Source organism: Anabas testudineus, chromosome 21, assembly GCF_900324465.2.
Source record: "Anabas testudineus chromosome 21, fAnaTes1.2, whole genome shotgun sequence".
NCBI lineage: Eukaryota > Metazoa > Chordata > Actinopteri > Anabantiformes > Anabantidae > Anabas > Anabas testudineus.
Genome location: NC_046629.1, coordinates 20585326 through 20608187, shown reverse-complemented (window position 1 = coordinate 20608187; position 22862 = coordinate 20585326). Strand labels below are relative to the sequence as shown.

General features: G+C 39.7%; 2 protein-coding genes across 5 annotated transcripts; one reads left to right on the top strand and one right to left on the bottom strand.

The window, feature by feature from the left end:
- The first annotated feature begins 391 nt into the window (after window positions 1-391).
- Window positions 392-6023, top strand: ddx18 (DEAD (Asp-Glu-Ala-Asp) box polypeptide 18). The gene is made up of 14 exons (XM_026376055.1): window positions 392-554; window positions 953-1132; window positions 1345-1416; window positions 1629-1764; window positions 1889-1989; window positions 2122-2321; window positions 3025-3139; window positions 3385-3524; window positions 3615-3776; window positions 3871-4023; window positions 4142-4255; window positions 4392-4448; window positions 4604-4781; window positions 5102-6023. The coding sequence occupies exons 1-14, from the start codon at window positions 440-442 to the stop codon at window positions 5245-5247; spliced, it is 1869 nt and encodes a 622-aa protein (XP_026231840.1). The 5' UTR covers window positions 392-439; the 3' UTR covers window positions 5248-6023.
- Window positions 5746-20477, bottom strand: LOC113172943 (glycerol kinase-like). Of its 4 annotated transcripts, XM_026376052.1 has the most exons (20): window positions 20273-20477; window positions 17594-17667; window positions 16645-16751; window positions 16376-16453; window positions 15447-15526; window positions 14554-14691; window positions 14360-14469; window positions 13981-14047; window positions 12330-12365; window positions 11570-11637; window positions 10458-10500; window positions 10289-10369; window positions 10083-10161; window positions 9784-9880; window positions 9480-9564; window positions 9221-9341; window positions 8626-8769; window positions 8370-8456; window positions 8162-8236; window positions 5746-6744 (listed from the first exon to the last, which is right to left on the bottom strand). In XM_026376052.1, exons 1-19 carry the CDS (start codon window positions 20324-20326, stop codon window positions 8163-8165), a joined length of 1623 nt encoding a protein of 540 aa, XP_026231837.1. In that variant the 5' UTR covers window positions 20327-20477; the 3' UTR covers window positions 5746-6744; window position 8162. The 4 variants fall into 4 exon arrangements, with proteins under 4 accessions (XP_026231837.1, XP_026231834.1, XP_026231838.1 ...); XM_026376049.1 differs by having other exon boundaries at window positions 5746-8236; window positions 20273-20476; XM_026376053.1 differs by lacking the exon at window positions 8162-8236 and having other exon boundaries at window positions 20273-20476.
- Between the last annotated feature and the right edge of the window lie 2385 nt (window positions 20478-22862).

Here is a 22862-nt window from a genome sequence, read left to right as displayed (position 1 = left end):
ATACAGTAACTGCTGCTGAGTAGTGGACTAAACTGGGGAAGAAAATAGTGTCAGTTTCCACAATTGTCCAGCAGATGGCAGTAGAAACATTGAACATTTAACCAGTTCACCTTTCAACTGCTTACCACGGTACTAATGTTTATTCATGTTTTGTAGCTAAAATAATTGAGGTGAACATAACATATTTTTCAGGGAGAAAAAATTCAGAAGAAATATGGAAATTGTCAAGGCTACATGATAAAAAAAAGATCTGATCAAAGATGTAAAGCGCTTAAATTATTATTGGGGTAACTGTGTTTTGTTGTGTCTAATAAAGAAAAGAAAACTTAAAACTGTGTGCATGCGAGGGCCTTTTCATTTTCCATCAGGCAATGCGAAGTGGTACCCCGAAGGGTCCTGAGTACCACACACATACACACGTGTGCTGTACACCGCTACCATGGCGGATCTACAGATGAAGCTTCTCCGCAAGAAAATTGAGAAAAGGAATGAAAAAAACAAACGCCGCAAACTGCAGATGAAACAGACGGGAGACGAGGAAACCAGTACGTGCTGTAAGTATGAAGCCAAATCTTTTTAATTTTGATTTTGAAGTGGTGACAAACTTCACCCTCTAAGCTAGCCGCGTTAGCTCCTCACGACATGTAAGATAGTGTTGTCACAGCGGTTAAACGGGGATTTGTAACTTTAGGATTTCGTTAGAAGACTAAGAAGAATCATTAACGTTAGATTGCCGCGCATGTCTTAGTAATTTTTCACAAGCTTTTAAAATTATTGCTTGCTTTGCACATATCTAGCTATTTAGCTAGCTTACTAGCTTGATAACATATCCAGGTTTCAGAGTTTTCTTTAAAGTTTTACCCTAATCGTGAAGAAGCATTTCAAATTCCAATGAAGTACAATTAAAGATAGCAATTGTTTTTATATCATCTGCCTGATGTGTGTGTAACAGTAAACTCAAACGGGCTTGAAGAGAAATGTTGTGAAGAACCAGTAGCAGCTTGTAAGGCAGTCAAGAGGAAACAGAAGGAGCAGAATGATCAACCAGCAGAGAAGACCCCCACACAGCAAACACCTCTGAAGAAGAAGAAAAAGAAGAAGAGAAAGCTCACTGACAGTGCCGAATCACCTGGTAAGTGTTAGAACAGTCTACTTGTCACTTGACACTATTTTTGTGCTGGTTCACAAAAGTGAATATAACAATATTTGTGTAGCTGAGAAGAAGACCAAAGCAATGAAAACAGCTGAAGAAGAAGAAGAAGAAGAGAGAGGAGGAGGAGGAGGAGGAGGAGGAGGAAACTGCAGTAGCAGACGATGATGGAGAATTGGCTAGTGACAACCCAGAAGAAAAAGAAGAGGAGCAAGATGAAGAAGAGGATGAAGATGATCAGCCTGAGTTACCATCTGGATTAACAGGTATTAAACACTCACTTTACATCTGAAGGTTATTAAAGTGCCGAATAACACTGCTGCGCAAAGACGGCATTTAGGGCAGTGTCACGTCTAATGCTCCATTTCCATTCAAGCTAGTTTGCCACCATGGTAGGCTAGGTGACATGACAGGCAGGTCGATGTTTCCTGTAGGAAGCCCTGTCAGTTATTAAAGCTGTTATTGACCATTTGTACAGGAGCGTTTGAGGACACATCATTTGTCTCTCTGGCTGACTTGGTGAGCGAGAACACTCTGAAAGGAGTGAAGGAGATGGGCTTCGAACACATGACCGAAATCCAGCACAAAAGTATTCGTCCCCTGCTGGAAGGAAGGTGAGTCAGGAGGGAATCGGGTCACAGATTTGACATGGGCAGAAAGAGCATCAGTGAAAGTGTAGACCAGGATGTAACTGATTGTTGTGGCTACTTTAACAGTGATTGTTTTGTTGCTCTGCAGGGACGTACTGGCTGCTGCCAAGACAGGCAGTGGTAAAACCTTGGCCTTCCTCATTCCATCAATAGAGCTCATCTACAAGCTCAAGTTCATGCCCAGGAACGGTAATACTCATATACTTATCTGTATTATTTCACCCCAGTGTTTGATACCATTAACACCATGTAATACACCAGACATTGTAGAATTAGAGCTTGGGCAGCTGCCTGAAATCCTCCTGCTCCTCTTCTTCTTAGGAACGGGTGTAGTAATCCTTTCACCCACACGTGAGTTGGCTATGCAGACCTACGGTGTACTGAAGGAGCTGATGACGCACCATGTGCACACCTATGGCCTGATCATGGGGGGGAGCAACCGCTCAGCCGAGGCCCAAAAACTGGCCAATGGAGTCAACATCCTGGTGGCCACTCCTGGCCGTCTACTGGACCACCTGCAGGTGAGCTGGCAGGAGTAAATGTTCTGGTCTCCAATCAGTGCACGATGAACAGGGGGCCTTATTAAGTAGACTGGAAGATGACAGTTCCCACACTGTCTGTCCATACATATACAGTGGCAAGAAAAAGTATGTGAACCTTTTGAGATTTCATGGTTCTCTGCATTAATTTACCATAAAATGTGATCTGATCACTAAAAAACATAATGTGCCTAAAATAGTAACACAAAAAAAATGTGATCTGGCCAGGCCGTGATGCAGCAAAGCAGACCCCTGTCATGATCCTTTACAACCAGGGTGATGTTTTCGTGATGATATGCTGTGCCCTTTTTACACCAGATGTAGTGCTGTTTTCTCTTTCCAAAAAAGTTCAATCTTAGTTTCATCACACATTTTGCCATTACTAATAATAATAATATATTAGACACATTATATTTGTTAATATTTTTGACTTGGATGAAGAGCAGATCACATTTTATGACAAATTAATGATGAAAACCATGAAATTCTGAAAGGTTCACATACTTTTTCTTGCCTCTGTCTGTCTATGTTTTTGTTGGTTGTTTCCTGGTTGTCAGTGGAGAGTTGCATGTTCTGTTCCACAAGTATAGTCCAGTGACACTGATTATTAATGAAACAATTATTGTGTTTTGTACTGTTGTAAGTCTGTTTACGCATTTCAGTGTTTTCAAATGTGTGTCTTCAGAATACTCCTGGTTTCATGTACAAAAACCTCCAGTGTCTGATTATTGACGAGGCCGACCGCATCTTGGAGGTGGGTTTTGAGGAGGAGCTGAAGCAGATCATCAAACTGCTGCCCAGTGAGTATCTGTCTGCACCAGGCCGCTTTCATGTGTGACTCAGATTATTTCTGTGTAGCTTTGTTGAAGGGCTGTTTCCATTTAACAAGGCAACATGTAAGCGACATGTTTTATTTCTCCCATAGTGCAGATGCATTTACTAGAGCAGATGTTACCTTTTACAGACTGTGTTGTTAAACCTGTGACCAATAAACTAAAGTAATGGTAGAAACTGATGGAATGCTCTGTGTTTAATGTTTGTCCAGAGAAGAGACAGACCATGCTGTTTTCGGCCACCCAGACCCGTAAGGTAGAGGACCTGGCTCGCATCTCCCTGAAGAAAGAGCCTCTGTACGTCGGGGTGGATGACAACAAGGACAATGCTACTGTTGATGGCCTGGAGCAGGTATCTGTGCTTTACACCTGGAATATATCAGTGTTGATATTCAAGGTCTTCAGCACGACAAACTGACACCAAGCGACTCTTGTGTTTCAGGGTTATGTGGTGTGTCCATCAGAGAAGCGCTTCCTGCTGCTCTTCACTTTCCTGAAGAAGAACAGGAAGAAGAAGCTGATGGTCTTCTTCTCCTCCTGCATGTCTGTGAAATTCCACTACGAGCTGCTAAACTACATCGACCTGCCTGTCATGGCCATCCATGTGAGTCCTACCTCCCAGCATCAAGAAGTCGTAGATGGTATTAAAATGTCTCGGCAGTTGTGCGAAACTCTTCCTCTTGTTTTCTGTCATCTAGGGCAAGCAGAAGCAGACCAAACGTACCACCACCTTCTTCCAGTTCTGCAACGCCGATTCTGGCATCCTGCTGTGTACAGATGTGGCAGCTCGAGGACTGGACATTCCTGAGGTGGACTGGATCGTCCAGTACGACCCCCCAGATGACCCCAAGGTTACGAATCTTAAATTTTATTCATGGTACCATTAGTGTGCGTTCCTTTTTTTGGTATTGGTCTATAATGTACCATGGACTACTAAGGGTCAATTAAAGCTTTACTGTCTGTCCACAGGAGTACATCCACAGGGTGGGTAGGACAGCCCGAGGAATCAATGGAAGAGGCCATGCACTCCTCATCCTTCGACCAGAGGAGCTTGGCTTCCTGCGCTTCCTCAAACAGGCCAAGGTAACATGTCTTTTTTATTTTTCTTTTTTTTTTTTACCATCCACATGTATCCTATATACCTCTATACCTTTATATGTTGACTCCAGTGTCTTTATGAGAATTGGTCTGTATTTACCTTGGTTTTTATGTTGTTCAGGTGCCGTTGAGTGAGTTTGAATTTTCCTGGAGTAAAATCTCAGATATCCAGTCCCAGGTAAGGAATCTGCCTCTCAGTGTTAGATTCAATGTCTCAGTGAGTCCAGCTAATAAGAGTAAATAGAAATGCATGATGTCTGAAATGATTATAAAATTCAATGCAAACACAGGCAGATGACCTTACTCTAAAAAAAATGAACTCCTGTTCCACAGCTGGAGAAGCTGATCGAGAAGAACTACTACCTCCACAAGTCAGCTCAAGAGGCCTACAAGTCCTACGTGAGGGCTTACGACTCCCACTCGCTCAAACAGATCTACAGCGTCAACACACTCAACCTGCCGATGGTGGCGATGTCGTTCGGCTTTAAGGTTCCCCCATACGTTGATCTGAGTATCCTTTGTGGTGTTTCAGTCCGACTAAAATGATGCACAGTGGGTGTCGGGTTCGCTCATGTTAGAGGGTTGGTACCCGAAATGAAACAGATGGAAGCTGTTGGTACCTGAGGCTGCAGGCTGGGTTTGGATATAAAGCTAGCAATCATGTTTGGGTAAGGGTTGGTCACGCAGGTCAAACTTACTAATTAAACTAAACAGTAATAATAGCACTTATAGCCTCAGTGTTTCACAGGTAAATGTTTAAAACTGAAAAACAGACAGGAGTCCATGGGAGAGAAAAGTGTTGTTCTCCTTAACCCAGCTCTTCCTCCACAGATGTCCACAGCAGTAAGGGAACCAAGTTACAGAAGCGAGGTGGTGGAGGAGGCTTTGGATACCAGAAGTCCAAGAACGTGAATAAGTCCAAGATCTTTAAGCACGTCAACAAAGGAAGAGGCGAGAAGAGACAGTTTTCTCGCTGAGGTTTCTTTGACTCATTCCTTCACTGTGTCATCTAAGAACTGTCCTTTTCTTACATGAACATCTGCTTCGATCCAATCAGAGTGCCATGGAGTGTGTGTGTAGGCAACGTCTCATATTAAACTGTCTCCCTCACACATCCATTAAAGAGTTCCTTCTTATAAGTATGTTAAAGTATTTTGTAAATGTATTCAAACATTATGGATGTTGAAGAAGGCTGAATTCCACATGTCCCACTCTCAAGTAAATTACTTTCTAACATCTCTTCACTGCATATGAGGAAATAAATCTATTGATTTTTTTGAATATACTGACAAATGTGAATGGTTCTGTTTCTACATGTCGGCCTTGTGATAGACCAGCGACCTGGTGTACCCTGTTCTCTCATTCAATGATAGGCTCCCACAACCTCTAACAGGAAAAGCAGATGCATACAACTTTAGACAACATAAGGCTAAAACAATTAAATCACTTGTTATAAACCTTCTGAGGTGCTGATGTACTTGTTTTTTTTTTTTATTATTATGACAGTCATCCAACATTTACATGAATACAGAGCTGAGCAACTGTTGCAATGCATCTTATAAAAGATGCCTGCAACAGGCAGGCACATAAATAAAACTGGGGACATTATGTAGATGTTAAAGTTCAACACTAATACAAATACAGTCATCAGATGTTCCCCTTAAATGTTAAAAAGCTACATACAAAATTTCATCTCAGGTTTTCATTAATGTGTGTGAAGAGGTTCTGATCAAATAAAGATCATTAAGTAGAATATGACAATATGTGGACAAGTGTGATGAGGGTTTCCCTAGTTAGGTTAAAAACACTTTTTTAAAATAAACCCTCCTATAATCATTCATCATACACAATAAATTATAAAGTGCTTTTTTTAGCGTCATTATACAGATTTAGTAAATTAAAATTTAAATGAGTTTCTCTTTAGTTCTTCCAAAAACAACCTACTTCTTGACAAAGGACACAAGTGAAGCAAACATTTTCAGAAACTGAACATGTGTAACATCTGTTTAGTGTCTGGATCTCAGGCTTCACAACTGTGACGTTTGGAAGAAAACTGTACAAACACTATTTACAGAACAAATTGTAAAAAAAAAAAAAAAACAGTAGCGTCGCCTTTTGTTACAGTGATGAGGTACAACAGTGCAATTCTTTACACACTGAACACCAGATTTTCCCTTTGCTGTAAACCCAGGCAATAGCATAGTTTCTACAGGACGGTGGAGGAGCACTTTCCCATCTCAGAAAGTGTTTCTCTTCACTTGATGGCAGTTGGCACTTGAGGTTGATGAACTGTTGAGGGTCATGTCAAAGTAATAAGATACCACTAAAGTAAAGATCACACGTCAAACAGCATGCTGCACATACTGTCGCCGAGTTCACTGAGAGCACGTTTGTCTTCTTCCACTCTTGCACCACAGTAGTTTTCCATGTTCTCAGTAAAGCTCTTGTACCACAGATATGTTAGTGCTGGTGATCTGTACGATGACAAACATACAATTTCTATAATAATACGCATTGTAATAATATTAATATCCACAGATTTGACACCCACTGTGTATCCAACCAGAAAAAACAAAAAAACAAAGTATACAGGCAAAGCAGTTCATTCCAAGAAATCATAGAAACGCTGAGGTTGTTGCTCTGTCGCTTAGCACCTTACTACTGTAGCTACTGTTTAACTAGCAAAGGTTTAACAGGGTATCAGTGTGACAAACTGGACTAAATGTCTTCATCAATACACACGCTGTAAGCTGAACCCCAAGTAAACCAGATGTGCAGTGGGTTTCAGAGAAACATAATTACAACAGTCTATATACTCGTCCTACTTCCAGTAGTAGTTTGTGTATTTTGACAAGGCTATGCTGACTTTCTGAGCAGTGAATTTTCTGAAAGGATGCAGAAGTAAAACCTTGTTAAAGGTTAAACTGCAGCTGAGATAACTACAGAGCAGCAGTTCTCATCTGTCAGCAGGAAAACAGTGGAGAAAAGTAAAACTACACAGCTACAACATTAATACCACCAGATGGTGTTAATGTTCTGTAATGTGGCTGTTCAGTGTGGATCCCCATGGACACCCATACTGTACAACACTAGGACTGAACCGACACAGAGCTGATGTATATAGCATTATCTATGACCCATTCAATCACTGCTACTAGATCTGGGTGATATATCCATTATTCATTCCACCACTTTTTGCTTTTGAACATTGTAAAGATCTCTAAATGGAGATTAGTGCTTCCTCTGCTGACATCAGTTGTAAGAATATAGAAATATATACTTCTATTTTATTGCCCGGGTTCCAGGTCTATCAGTTATGAAAACTTAACAATTACTTTGCTTTGAGAAATGCTTTTCATAGGAATGTACACTGTTATACTGTATATGTAATTTAGAGTTAATAAAAAGAGGCCTGACCTTACTAGGGTATGTTTTCATTTTCACAAATAGTTTTTAAATGTAACTCCTTTTTTTCTTTTAAGTTAATGTAGAAAGAGAAACACTGATTAAAATCCTGAGTTGTCTATAAAAATAAAATATATTTACTGCTGCTATAATTTTTGGCTATATCACCCAGCCATAACTGCTACATTAAAAGTGTTGGTGGATTATTTTTATTTACTATTAATCAATTGTTAAATTAGCATTCTAAGCAATCAGTTTGACTTCACTTCGAGACCTGTTTTATCAGGACCCTGCTTTGTGAGGCTGGTTCTATCTAACAGGAGGATTCAGTTCTAGCAGTTTAGAAAACTCTGTGTCGGTCAAACCCTTCAAAACACAGCGTTAGTCAGTGATGCCTAGAAATGTGACCATGCCAAAGTCAATCCCGTCACAAAGACGTTAGTGTCATAGCGCTTCACAAATGGCATGCAGCAGGAAATGTCGGACCTTAGGGGTCCACTCTGGTGGGGGGAGGGGTTGGAGGGACCCCCCAGGGGGAACCGTTCATCTTCTTTCCTAAACCTGTTGTCAGTAAAGGAGAGAGAGCATCCGAGATGGATCACAGTCACAATCATATCAATCATGAACTGTATCTCACTGATTTAGACAACATCTTATTTCACTTCAGACACGTCCTAACACTGTGGTTTCATACCGTTGGTGTTGCAGCAAGGCTCTGTGGTCTCCCAGTTCATGGCCTTCTGGACGGCCTTCTTCCAACGAGCAAACCGAAACTCGCTCTCTGTGAAGAGAGTTTCAGTGACACTTAACAAATTCAGTCCACAACATTGTTGGGAACATTTTAAAGAGACACCGTCATCGGTGGTGTTCACTACATGTCAGCAGGAGAATGAGAACATGCTGAGAATCAAGTCTGACTGGTATCAAGTATCTCAGTGTTGCTGTCTCACCATCAGAGTTGATCTGAGGGTCATACTTCTCAGAAGAAACGTGTGGAAGGTGGTCGGGGCTGAGGTTCCACACTTCCACCCCCTCTGCAGCCCCCGCTGCCATGGCTGCACCCAGAGCTGAGGTCTCCGACATAGTGGGTCTCACTGGAGCAATATGAGAGGAGGGACAGAACCCCATTCAGAAAATGTACTCTACTCTTACTATCTAAGTATACAATACTCACTCTTGTTGTTTAGAAGTCAAGGTTCATGTGTGTATTTGAAATGGGACAAAAGTCAGGGAAGACAGAACGGTATAAAGTCCATGTTCAAGCTCATGTCAGTGGTTACTCATACTGACAAAACAAGTTGCAAAACCTAATAGCTGCTGCTTGAGCCACAAGAGACAACTGTTCATGCTGCTACGTAGCTACAGGATTTAACTTAATTAGGTTTCATTTACTTTATTTTACTACTACTTTTTTTGCTACTTTTATTTTCTCTGCATTTCACATTTGCATTTTTGCAAAAATAGTGGAACAATAATACCACTGATAAATGCACATATTTTTCTTTATCCATGTTTCAGTGCATGATCATGTCCAATGCCACTTACCTACAGGAATGCAGAGGATGTCAGCCTGCAGCTGCATCAGTAATCTGTTGGACGTCATGCCTCCATCCACCTGCAGCTGCGTCAGAGGAACACCGCTGTCCTGGTTCATGGCGTCAAGGATCTGATACACACAATGTGCCAGTCACTTTCCATTATAATGAGTAAAACAAGCTAAACAGTAAGTGCTGTTGTTGTAGGATTACCCCAACCCAACCCCTCCCAAAAAATGGGTGAAAAGGTTAAAGGAGAAGCTGTTTACCTCTCTGGTTTGGAAGCAGACAGCCTCCAGAGCAGCAAAAGCCAAGTGGTTCCTGTTAGTGAACTGAGTGAGCCCACAGATGATGCTGGAAAATACAAAGAGAAACTCATCATTCATACAAACTGTACTAGAATCGTCGTGGAACAAAAGTCAGCTAACACGCATTTTTATGTAATTGAGCAAGATCCTAAGAATCAGTAAAAAAACATCAACTTCCTAGAGTCAAGGAAGTACTACATAATTAAAAAGAAATCTTAATTCTTTGCTCATTTGATAGTTCAGTGTGTTTTAACAGCTGTCTCACCCTCTTGCACTGGGCTCCCAGTAGGGGGCATAGAGCCCGGAGAAAGCCGGCACAAAGTAACAGCCATAAGACGTGCCTGCTGCAGCTGCTAGTTTCTCTGAAGTGAGAGGATGAACAAAGACAGAAGGACATGTTTTTAATTCATGTAGTATTTTCTCTACTTTCTATACATTTAATGCAGATGCTAGATTCAGATTCAGATTTTAAAGAATCTCACTGCTGAAACCTGGCTGCATATAAATTAGTCATAAATGCTACACAACCTCATAAGATACTCTCGAACACTACACTGTATTTACCGATCTCTGAGGAAGACTGCACGATGCCCATGTTGTCCTTCAACCACCGTACCACTGCCCCCGCAATGGCCACTGAACCCTAATGTAAAGAAAAACATCAACGTTAAATCACTTCAGCCGTGAACGACAAAGAGTTTGGAGGAGCTTAACATTATATGTTTGGAAGCGAATTTAGGAACTAGTCAAAATGTGAAGCTCTCACACACCTCGAGTGCATAGCAGGCAGGCTCATCCTTTCCCAGTTTGTAGGCAACAGTGGTCAGCAGGCCGTGCTCTGACACCACAGGCTAACAGAGTAAGAGTTAGAAAACAATGTTAATAAATTATATTTTAAACATTACTCCCATTTAAAGCAAAAATTTGGCAAAATCTTACCTTGGTGCCTGTATTTCTGAGCAGGAAGCAACCAGTCCCATACCTTTGCATTAATGAGGATGGAAAAAAGATGTTAACATCTCTACTACATGTTGTCTGTGCATCTGGCAACTCCAATTTTTTTTCCCAGTGGCTTTTTACTTTTGCCCAAACTTCTTTCCCTTGAACAGCATTGCCTGTATTTCTCAATGAATGTGCTGTCATGTGGCTGTATTTTCAGTGAGTGGAGTTGAGCAGCAGCACATTTGGTCAAAAAAACTCTTTTTTGGCATTTTGAGCCTTTATTTTGATAGTTTGACAGTAGAACACAGAAAGGAAACATGGGGAGATGGAGAAAGTGTCACATGCAACAAAGGTCCCTAGCTGGATTCTAACCAGAGACGTTGTGGTTGTATGTCATGCACCTACTAGGAAACCCATGCACTCACAGACAGTATTTTGAATCAATTATTCTAAATTGTTTAGCATGACTTTTAGCATGAGTTTTATTTTTTCCTCAAAATACACTGGTTTTATAGACGAGTCTCGTCATTCTACACGGTCTATACACACATAAAACATTTTTAACATTTAACAGTGATAGATTTAGATGCATAGTATATATAATGAAGCTAGACTTTCTTTAGTTTTCATAACTTTTATTGGAAGTGTAGAAATTCCCTCAAATCCACTCTCTCCTAGGCTCTTTCAAAACATGAATGACCTACTCTCTGTACTGTTTCTAAATGCCTCAAATGAAGTGCACCAAAGCAGCTGCAGACATTTCACACTTGGCCTTACTTTCTTAAGGTAAAGCCAGCACACCCATTTTCCCAAACAGTCACACATGACTGTGGACATGTATAACTACATACGTACATTTGAATATATGCCAAACTTTGTTGTGAGTGTCATGCAGAACAATTGTGTTATTTTCATCTGAAAATGACTGATATCTCTGATCATGCTTGACATGCATCAAACTGTCTTCAATATTATGTAAAAAGCAGAGGTGATGTCTGGTTTCAGCAATACAACTATACACCATGGAAGGATGATGAAAATAGAACCATTTCACCAGTAATTACTATTGTACAAATGATGTAGAATCAAGAAAACAACAGATGGCTTACGTGTTTTTGGCCTGGCCTTCCTTGAAGCACATCTGACCTACTAGAGCAGCTGACTGGTCGCCAAGACACTGAGAGAGACAAGAGACTATTTGGGAGCTGTTCATTTTGATAGTCAATGTATGCAGTTAAAAATAAACTGTTACTATAAAAAACAACAGCGAATCAGAATAATATCAATATTTATAAAAAATAAAACTTAAAAAACTAGAATACGTTATTGTGAAGTAATAAAAGTGGTGACAGAGGGCAAGTGATATCAGCATCGGTTTGAACTTAAAACTGATGATTGCCTAATCAAATGACCAGTGTGACTTTTTGTGCCTCACTGTGAGTAAAATGGTACAGTGTCACTGAGTGAGTACAGAGTGTAAAAACAAATCCTTAGATTGTTACAAGTGAACGAGACTGACAATTAGAAAGCTTTGGCATGGCACTGTGAAACTTTATATGCAGAGAAATTACTTTTTTCCTGTTACCCAGAGTTATAGAAGGACAATCTCACAATCTGGTGAGAAAGTGCTCTTTCTATGTGTGTGATCAAATAGTGGAGTGTGACAATACTGAGTTTGAACTCTTTGCAATACAGTCTGGCTGGAGCCTGCTGCAAAACTGACCTATAAATTGACACAACAGATCTGTTTGGATGGCCTGACCCATTTGTGCAACCTTAGTGTTGGTGGATGTCTAGAGGGCAGCCATGTGTAACAAGTTACATCAACAGACTTCACAAACACAGTACTTAACATGGAAACGACCTTACCCCAGAGATGGGAACTCCTGCAAGAGAGCCCGCTTTCTGTTTAAAGCAAGGAAACAGACCAACAGAGTGTTGAGATACTGAACAAACAACCGCAGGTTAACAATGACTTGTGTAATGGTTTACCTCACGCCTCCGCTAAACACACAACAAAAGTGTGTTTACACCGAAAACTAAAAGCAAGAGGGTGTTTACTGTCATGCATTGGTAATTACAGGCTGCAGAAAGACATGATGTTATTGACTCATATATGACCATCAGTTTACAAACTGTAGTGTCCTGTGTCTTGTAAACTTGTAAACTAATCACTCATTTATGTTTAAAAGCAATACTCGCCGCCTTATAATTTCACCACGGTCAAGTTAACTTTATCTACCATAAGTAATGTTAGATAAATGTTCTGTGATTAAAAGGACAGAATTATTGTAGTAATCCCAACCAGTAATGAGTCAATCCATTATCAGATTTCCAGTTTAATGCAATAATACCCATGATGCAATGCATACTGCATAGAGTCAGAATCAGCCAGGACACAGTGTCTTTATTACTTAATGAGAAACTGATTAAGGACGCCATCAGGTGCACACAGATTATGGTGTCTTTGGTAAGTTATCACATTATCAGTTGTAGTGTCTTTGCCCATTTAAACACCAGTACAGGTGTTTAAAGCTAAAGAGCTTCTATCTCTTTTAATATTATTTATCTATTTCTATTAAAGGCTGGAACGGTTGTTGCAGTTTGTTTTGCAGATTAATTTTAATGTGTACAAAACCTGTATCCCAAAGGAAAAACTGGACTGGGAAAAAAAAGGAAAACAAACAAAGCTGGCGTAACCCGTCTGGACTGTTGTATGTTGTATAAAAAAGGTTTAACACCAATGACCATGTTGTGGTTAAAAGAAAAGCTACAAGCACAAACAAACACAGACACATGATAGCAGAACCCGTGTATTCCTGCATATTAAACCTGCAGATCTACTATATGGAATCAAGCATCTCTTTATCTACTCTACGTAGTCACAGTGTCTGCCAGTGTGACAAAACAACAAGGGATCTTATCAGGCCATTTATGTGGTTTAACTGTCACAGTAATCTATGAATCTAGACCAAAGCTTTAGCTTTAACGCAAACTCAATTAAACAACAAAAACTATTTCAAAAGCTAAAACTTCAGAAGAAAATCATTAGTGACAAAATAACTTAATAAAACTCTCACTCACAAAACACAAAAAAGGGATATTTTACTTGAAAATCCTTTTATAATTCAGTATCTCTTATTCTGATGAACTGCACAGTGTTTCTTATCAGGTTATATGACCATTACAGTGATTCAGATATTTAATGGGACTGTAGCCTTTGAGCTTATCTCTGAAAACAAACAGCATCATGTACACATGACATAGAGTTGCTATGGAAACTTTTTCGACCTCTACATACTTTACTGTGTCGTAAATGTATTTTAAAATGGAAAAAAATGTACATTTTTAGTGTGTTCATCGATGGATATGTTTTTCCAACTTAAATTAAAAGCGAATGTGAAGTATTTACACCTTATGGCTGTTACTTTATGCCGGCTTTCTCCGGGCTCTATGCCCCCTATCTGAAGTGAGTATCTGAATACTTTCTTAAGTGACCATATACAAACACTGAACTCACCATCCAGCCGTATATTTCCGAGGAGCTTCTGACTTTGGGGAGGATTTCCATGGGGACATCAAAGTACCTACAAACAGCACAAAACATGAACAAAACTTAGCAGTGAAAATTACCAACAAGAAATAAGAGAAGTGGGTGTTTTGTCTTAAATAACAACAATACAGTTTGTCTTGGACAATGATTTGAACTAATTTAACTTGGAAAAGAAACATTCCTCTAGGCTAGTGTGAGGGTGGGTATACTGCGGCTGAAACTATTTCAAAAACCCTGAAGAGTTATTTTGAAAACAAGCTTACGTGAATTTCTTACAGAACCTCATTTTGTGTTTAAATACAGTTGTTCACACTCTGCAAAAGATTAAAGGTGCATGATTGTTTACCTGCACAGCTCAGGATCCCATTCCAAGGTGTGAATGTTGAAGAGCATAGTGCGACTGGCATTAGAAACATCTGTGCAGTGGACGCCCCCGTTCCTACCCCCTGTCAGGCACTGAGGAAACAAAATACTGGACTAAGTGTGCACCAAATGCTGCAAATCAAATGTTGCATGGTTGCAGGTTTAAACAGATCTTACCCAGATGATCCAGGAGTCTACTGTGCCAAACATGGCACGTTCACTCAGCACTGCCTGCTGCACCTCATCCACATTGTCCAGCAGCCAACGCAGCTTCACTGCACTGAAGTAGGTGCTGATGGGAAGGCCTGTCTTGTGCTGGAGCACAAACACAGGTTAAAATATCTTATGTAAAAAGACCTTTTGTTCTTTTGGTTTAATCAAAAAAAAAGAGAAAACAAGTTCCAACTCTAGAATTCTTGTTACCAAAAAGAGACGCCATCACTTTGTGAATTACAGTGATAATTTTGGAATATGTTGTTTGCGGTGCTGCTAAATTGTAAAAAAATAAATAAAATAATTATAATAATAATACAATTCTTCTGAGAGTGCACTCTGCTTCTGTCTGTTTGGGAGTTTGACATAAGCATACACGCAACATTTGTGTCTTGAAAAAAATGTTATATAGATCTTTTAGATCAAGACTCCTTGACTTTTATGCTAGCTTTAACGTTTGAAAAAAAATGATCATATAGCCACTAATCATTATATACAAGAAGGTAATTTATTGTTTACCATCTTAGCCTGTGACTGAAATAGTTCATGTCAGGCCCTGCTGGCGGATTTGTAGTATTTTATCCATCTTATGAATGAGAGTGGCCTAAATAACATCAACATCTCTTGGTATAATTCAGTACATTTTAAAGCAGCAGCAGCCAGACTCCAGTATTTTACTCCACACCTAAAGCTGTCAAAATCTGATCGTCACCAACTTCCTGAAGGTGGATTTCTCTGTTTTACAGGATGGTTGTAGTGGAGTTTTAGCTAGGTTGACCTAAAACCCTACCAACTACTACCACCAGAATTAACAAACAAACAAAAACAAATGAAGGATTTTTTTGTCCATCGTTCACCTTGAGGTGGTTCTTGTTTCTTCCTGGAGCTTTGTTGATGAGCCTTTCCACGGTTGACTGTGTGCGCAGGTCCAACCAAACTATAGATAAAGCAGAGGACAAAGGCTGACACATACAGACTATACCAACAAGTCAGGGTGTAGTTAACATGCATGTTTCTAATCAGTTCATTCAGTCAAAGTGGTGTTGGTGGTCTTGGTTTATGGATAATTTTTTATCTATCTGTCCCTCCCAACCTCCTCCTCCCTTTCTTTACCATATTGATTATCCTTTAAAATCTAAACGATGGGACTTTCTTACATACATACACATTAATTTCTTACAGATATAAACTTAAATTCCTGAGAAATGATTGTGCACAATAACAAACCGACAACCCACTCCCACCACAGCCCTCCTTCTAAACAGCAATGGTCTCAACAGCTTGCAGATAAATAAGCCAAATAAACTGAAACTAAAAGGACAATAACAGGTCTGTAGTAACATCGTCACAGTATTTGACTGACGTGACTGCATGTCAGCCCTTACAGTAAATCACTGTCACAAGTTAGTGGGGGGCAGGCACAGACATGACACAGGACACTGCAATCTTATGCAACCTAGTCATGAGCCGTGCTGTTTCACAGTTGACATCATCATCTTACTTGCTCAATTACCGTCACAGCCAACTAATATGGAGTGTTTGAGTGTTGCAACAAAAGAAGTTGTGATAAAGGGAATCTTTACAAAAACACTCAGACTCACAAAGTGAATCAAGGGAGCGTTGAACTTAATGTATTGTAGTGTATCTCTTTCTGTGTGGACTACTTTGTGTAAAGTGTGTCTAAATGATCTTAAAGGCAATAATTAAATCATGTACATTTTAAATTAAAATATTTGGCAGTAATGGTTCACTGAGACATACATACAGTATAGTATATTGTACCCACCAATAGCATTGTAGAGTGGCTCGCCGGTCACTTTGTCCCACACCAGGGTTGTCTCTCTCTGATTGGTCACTCCCACCGCTGACAAAACAACAACATAAATGTCAACCTTGAACCCACTCACACCCATTCCTTTCTATGAGGATTGGTAACGGCTAATTTTATGTTATCTTATTTAGCTACGCTAGGTGTGTATGTGGTTAACATCTCGACCCACAGCAAGGCATTTCATCCTGGCTATTGTAGCAGCATGTGTACAAGCAGTTGCCCACCTTTTATGTTGGAGATGTCAATGTTGAGTTGACAGAGTTTCTCACAAGTCCTCTCCATGCACTCATAGACAGACTGCATTATCTCCTTGGGGTCCTCCTCCACCCAGCTGAAACACACAGAGAAGCACGTAAACATGCAAAATCCCATGTAAGTCGTGGTAAGTAGTTTCTATAGCAAAATATAGTGTACATTTTTTAAAGTACGCTTAGAAGTTGTACTTTTACCAAACTGATTAATTTGCCTAGTTACTTTCTGTGCGTGTGCTCCAACTGAATTTTCTTATTTCTTGTGTTTTATTGAGATTTTGGGTTTTCATGCAGCAAATCCTTCCACGGATTATCCATTCATTATCCAAGATAATTTACCTCATTTACAAGCAGTTTCTTTTATTTACACAGCCTAGGTGTTTCTGATGTGGACTACAACAGCTCACAAGAAATATATGGCCTCTGGGACTTTGTACTGGATCAGCTGGATTTTAAATCAAGCAGACAGTAATGTCTGAAGATGTACAAACCAAGCCAGGTTTTGTGTGCACAATAAAAAAAGATCTGGACCTTAGACTCAATTATGTTACATGTGTCAACTAAAGTAAGACATTAATCTAAAATGCAGTTAAATTATAACTGTAATAACTTGGGAGATGTAATACGCAACTTGCAGAGATTTAAAATATACACCCCCCTCCAAAAGTATTGGAACAGTGAGGCCAATTCCTTTGTTTTTTGGAGTGGATTTATACACTTCTATTTTCATATTTCTTTGTATGGGAAATTACAACTATGAACTATCACAATCTGAAAATAAGCATTTATCCACATCTATCTACACCATATTTGTTCTTTACAGTGAGTATTTCAACAAGAATTAGGTTCTGTAGGTTTTAGGAGTTTCTCAGTTCACCAGCATCTACACACAGTGTGTCAGGATGAAACTCAGGGAACTCACCCTTCTTTGGGGAAACTCTGGTTGATCTCTACTTGATGGTGGCTGATCAGTTCTGCTGTTTTTGCATTGAACACCTATGAAAAGAGTCCATAAGGGGCCAGGATTAGAAAGAATAAAGCTACATAGATCAAGACAGGTGGCAAAAGTACGTTTGAGAGAGCGTCTTCTAACTAAAAGTTAAAGTTCAGCACACGGTGGACAACAAAGAGGAGGAAGAGAGTGCAGAGTTGATGATTATGATTGGTTGGATGTGGAACCCGGGTTGCTGCCAGAGACAGGAGAGAAAAACAATGGCTTCCTGTTCCAGAGTGGGAATTATGTTACCTACAGTAGGATTTTAATTGTAACCTACAGTCTGACAGAAGTCTTCTAAATAAGAAATAGGATGAACCTCAGTGTTGCACTACTCTTGGGTCTACACAGTACAGTACAGACCTACAGCTCATCGACAGACAAAATACCACAGGCATGTGACCCACGAGCAGTTTTCAACTATACTGTAACATTAATCTCTTTCTCCAGTTTAGAAAACTGTGTCCACACAGATTAACAAAACCTACAAGTTGACCCCTTTGACACTAACGGAAGAGTAGATGAGCTTCCCTGACATGAATGCAGACCATGGGACTAGGCCATACAGGCCATATGACTTGTATATCATTTGAGTTCAAACCTCAACTACAAATATAATCTTAAAAAGATTACATTATAGCCATAGAACGCATATGTGTACTGGTTAAAGGCCTGTTTTTGTCCTATGAGTTTGGGTATCAACTTGTATTAAAAAATGACCAGGAACCTAAATACACAAATGACAGGACAAACTTCTGTCATTCTCACATTTAGATCACATGTGCAAACCTCTGTGCTGTTGGAAAGTAACAATATTATGGATTCCTCATCAAGCCTTCCAAGTTCAAACAATAATATTTGATGTCACCAGCATTAACAATGAGCAGACTTTACTAACCAGTTTGTGGGCAATGTGCATATTGTATGACACAATAAACTCTATGAGTGCAGTACAACCTTATAAAAGTTCATACAATTCTAATATGACATGTTTAAATTTAATGCTCATGTTTTGTTGACAAACAGACCTTCTTATTTGTCAGTGAAACTGTTGAGAATTATCTCAATTGTCTTAACCCATAAGAAGACACAGGAGTCACCAACACTTTTGTTTTGTTTTTATTTAAACAGTTTCCTGTCCAGCAGCGTAGCATGCAACATGGAGTACTATGCCTTGTTGTGCTGGACAGTTTTTCTTTTTCAAGTGGAGTTTGTGTTTTTACCCAGATGTAATTAGGGTGTAGTATACTCTTTTGATTAGGTGTCATCAACACATTAAGAAAATTGTGGTCTGGGTTCTTGCAGGATGCATGGGTCAAGGTTTAGTTTTGTAGAGGATTTCTATTAACACTAACAATTGCTTAATCATCATCAACCATCCATGAGTGGACATGCATCAGCTTTCTTTCACCTGAGCCTTGCAATCAATTTAATTTAAAAAAACAGCGTTTTGGGTTAAAGTTTAACTTGTGGTTAGAGTTATTTTCCTGTGCTTGACCTCAGTGTCATCTGATGAGCCTTCAGCCAGGGGCATCACAATGGGTCAAAGACCCTTTGGTAGTGAGCTGGTTAGTATTTAAACACATTTTCACATGTAACATTCAGAAAAAGGTTATAGCACCTGTTTGTGGTGTACGTCCACAAATAGTAACCACATTTAAAATCTATTCCTGAGCATTTCTTCAAAAAACTTGACAGAGTCTGACTTTAAAACAGCTTACATCTAGCTTTTATTTTGTCTTAGTCCTTTTGCATAATAGCTACATCAGTCAAATCGGAATTTTGGATAGGCCCAGCAATTAGTCTCTGTGGCTTCTCACTTAATCAAATGATAAACAACATTTCCCAGATCCACTGAGGCATCCTAAATCCTTCCCGACTGTTTTTTGGACGTCTTACAGCAAACTGAACTTTCATCCCTACAGAATTTCAACTCTCTCACTCTCTGTGTTCACCAGACAGGATTCATTTCACTCAACAGTGAGTGGAGAAGAGCAAACTGGAAAATCTGATGGATTTCCTCAAAGCACAGAGATAACTTCGAGAATAACAACTGTAGTATGCACTACTACTGCACAACTACAGAAAGGTATTATAGCTGCAATTTCGGCGTTAAAAGTGTGACAGCATTTGTATTGACGGTTTACAATAAAGTTTACATAATTACAGCAACTTTAATCTGTGTGTGCATTCGGACAAAAGGGGTTCAATGCCATGACTTAACTATAATGCTCGGCAGATGTATTTTATTTGTAGTTTATGATAAATGCTGACAGCTCATACAGAACGACAACTAGTGAGTTAAGATGAGATAAATGTTATTTATCCCCGAAGGGAAATTCAGGACTGTAGTATTATAGCATACAGGTCTTCTCTATATGTAGCATTTAAGCTAACATTTATGGAAGTTAATGGACCTAGCGTTATTTATGTTACCCTACCTGTTGCCATTCCTACTTCTAGTTTCAGCATTAGAATTCTACTTTTTTCAGTCGTGTGGTAAAACAAGCACATGCATGTTAAATAAGACGGTAAAACCCTGTGTGAGTGTTGTGTAATGTTCGTTAGCGACACTTCCACTCAGCAGTGGGCGCGAACGCAACTCACCAGAAACCTCGTCGAGCTCGTGCCCTGGTCAATAGCAGCAATCAGCGGTTCCATTCCTGCACTTTTCCCTCGTCACCGTTTAAATTCTCCAAACGTGATGGTAAAAACAGCCAGCTGCTCGCTCTGAGGCTGATAGTGAAGGTGGCTCCTCTCTGCGCCGCGGACAGGACGGATGCTCGTCGGGGGTAGGACCGGGCGGACAGACCCTCTGGATCACGTTAGGGGATGGACCGGAACCGGTGCGTGCTCGTTCATTGATTGGCTGCTCGTCAGAAGGCGTCGTCCGCCCGCCGACGAATCAGGTTTGGGGGCGGGCTCTCAGGAAGGAGGCGTTCCGAGGGCGCGGCAGTAGACGGTGGCTGGGGTCAACAGAGGTCACAGCTGGTCTGTAGGGCAGTACTCCAGTTAAAGTACTACAAGTAGAGTATATGTATACTCCAGCCAAAGTACTACAAGTAGAGTATATGTATACAACAGCAAAAGTACTACAAGTAGAGTATACATATACTCCAGCAAAAGTACTACAAGTAGAGTATATGTATACTCCAGCAAAGGTACTACAAGTAGAGTATTTATATACTCCTGCAAAAGTAATACAAGTAGAGTATATGTATACAACAGCAAAAGTACTACAAGTAGAGTATACATATACTCCAGCAAAAGTACTACAAGTAGAGTATATGTATACTCCAGCAAAGGTACTACAAGTAGAGTATTTATATACTCCAGCAAAAGTACTACAAGTAGAGTATATGTATACACCAGCAAAAGTACTACAAGTAGAGTATATGTATACTCCAGCAAAGGTACTACAAGTAGAGTATTTATATACTCCAGCAAAAGTACTACACGTAGAGTATATGTATACACCAGCAAAAGTACTACAAGTAGAGTATATGTATACACCAGCAAAGGTACTACAAGTAGAGTATATATATATACTCCAGCAAAGATACTACTGCTTGCAAGTAGAGTTTATGTATTCTAATGTATCCTAATTCATAGTCTTTACTCAGGTTCAAGTCAGTATGCTCCAAGACATGCAAAAGCAAAACAAACGTCTCTAGGATTAGCAAACATTATTCAACTTATTTCTGTTCTGCTTACGCGATTCAATTTTGTGAAACCTATTGACAAGGTAAATTTACGTTTAATTTACCTTAATTAAATTAAATTTAATTTTAAGTCACTATTTTATTCTATGACCATCTGACTTAAACAAAATAAAGTAGATAGGTGCTTAGTTTTCAGGTAGTATATCAACAGGACTGCAGTTGATAATACTGATGTTAGAACATTTCATAATAAAGGTTTTCTACTTTTATAAAGTTGTCACCAACTGCATTGTCCCCAGCATTTGTTGTTTTTATGTGTTAACAGAAGAAATTAAATTAATGTTGATTAATGAAAATTCTCAAGGATACTTGAAATTTCAACCACCACTGTATCTATAAAATAACAATACAGTTCATCCACTCAAGCAGCCAGCATACACCTACAGGGTCAAGCTGTGCTCGAGCCCACACCTTCCGTATGTTGCGTAGTATTGGAAACAAGAAATCCCCAGTTCCAGTAATAACTTTAAAACCAAATCAGCCGGACAGGACAAGCATTCGCAAAAACACAGTGGTTGTTTGTGTCACCTACATTATGCACAGACAAATACCTCCAGTCTACCCATGACACACACACACACACATTCGTACATGCCACACAGCAGCTGTTGCAGTGAGGTTAAAGGGTTTGGGTCCTTCTCAACTTTCAGTCAGATGCTGATAAAAGAGACTAAAGCCTAAAAATAGTACAGTTCTTTATTTGGCTTTGTGATGAATCTCTCTCTATGTCTCTCTCTCTCTCTGTTAACCACACTGGGACTGAGCTGCGGAGGCAGACTGATGATCCACTCAACTGTCAAGCTAAATGCTAATTATCACGGCCCTGAGGGCCACAGGGTGAGCTGCTGGTTCTTACTGTTTCCTCCAAATGGAGATCTGCCCAGCTGCAGCACACCTTCTTGTTCCATTTTCCCTGCTAGCTTCTTTTAGAAGAATGCACCCCCTCACCCTCCTCAGGATAGAGTACTCAGTATTCAGGCAAGTGCTGTAGGCTGGAGTGCCAGTTCCCTGCACAAGGCTGCAACAAAACAGCAAACAACAGCACCTCTTTTTAGCTGCAGCCTCTTCAGAAGAAAAAGCTGAACCATTGTCCTAGAGCCTCCTCCACACACTGCCGTATATTCGAAATGGCTTTTTTAAATAAAAAATAAAATAAAATTATAATTAAATAAAAAAATTTTAATAATACTATTATTTCTATGCTTATACTTATATTTACACTACTTTTTGAAAAACAGCTTACAAGTAAATTGGATATTACAGTTTATGGTATGTGACAATTCATAAAGTGTATTAACATGGGAACATTAAGAGCTATCTCAAACTGTAAGATTTATGTATTACTGTGGGATTTATTTCCAATCAGCTCATCTCTTATCATGCATGCCATGTGATACTGTATCGGTGTCAAACTGTACAGAGAATTCCCTTAAAACCCAACCAGCACGGTACTGAACAATTACACTGTACATGTC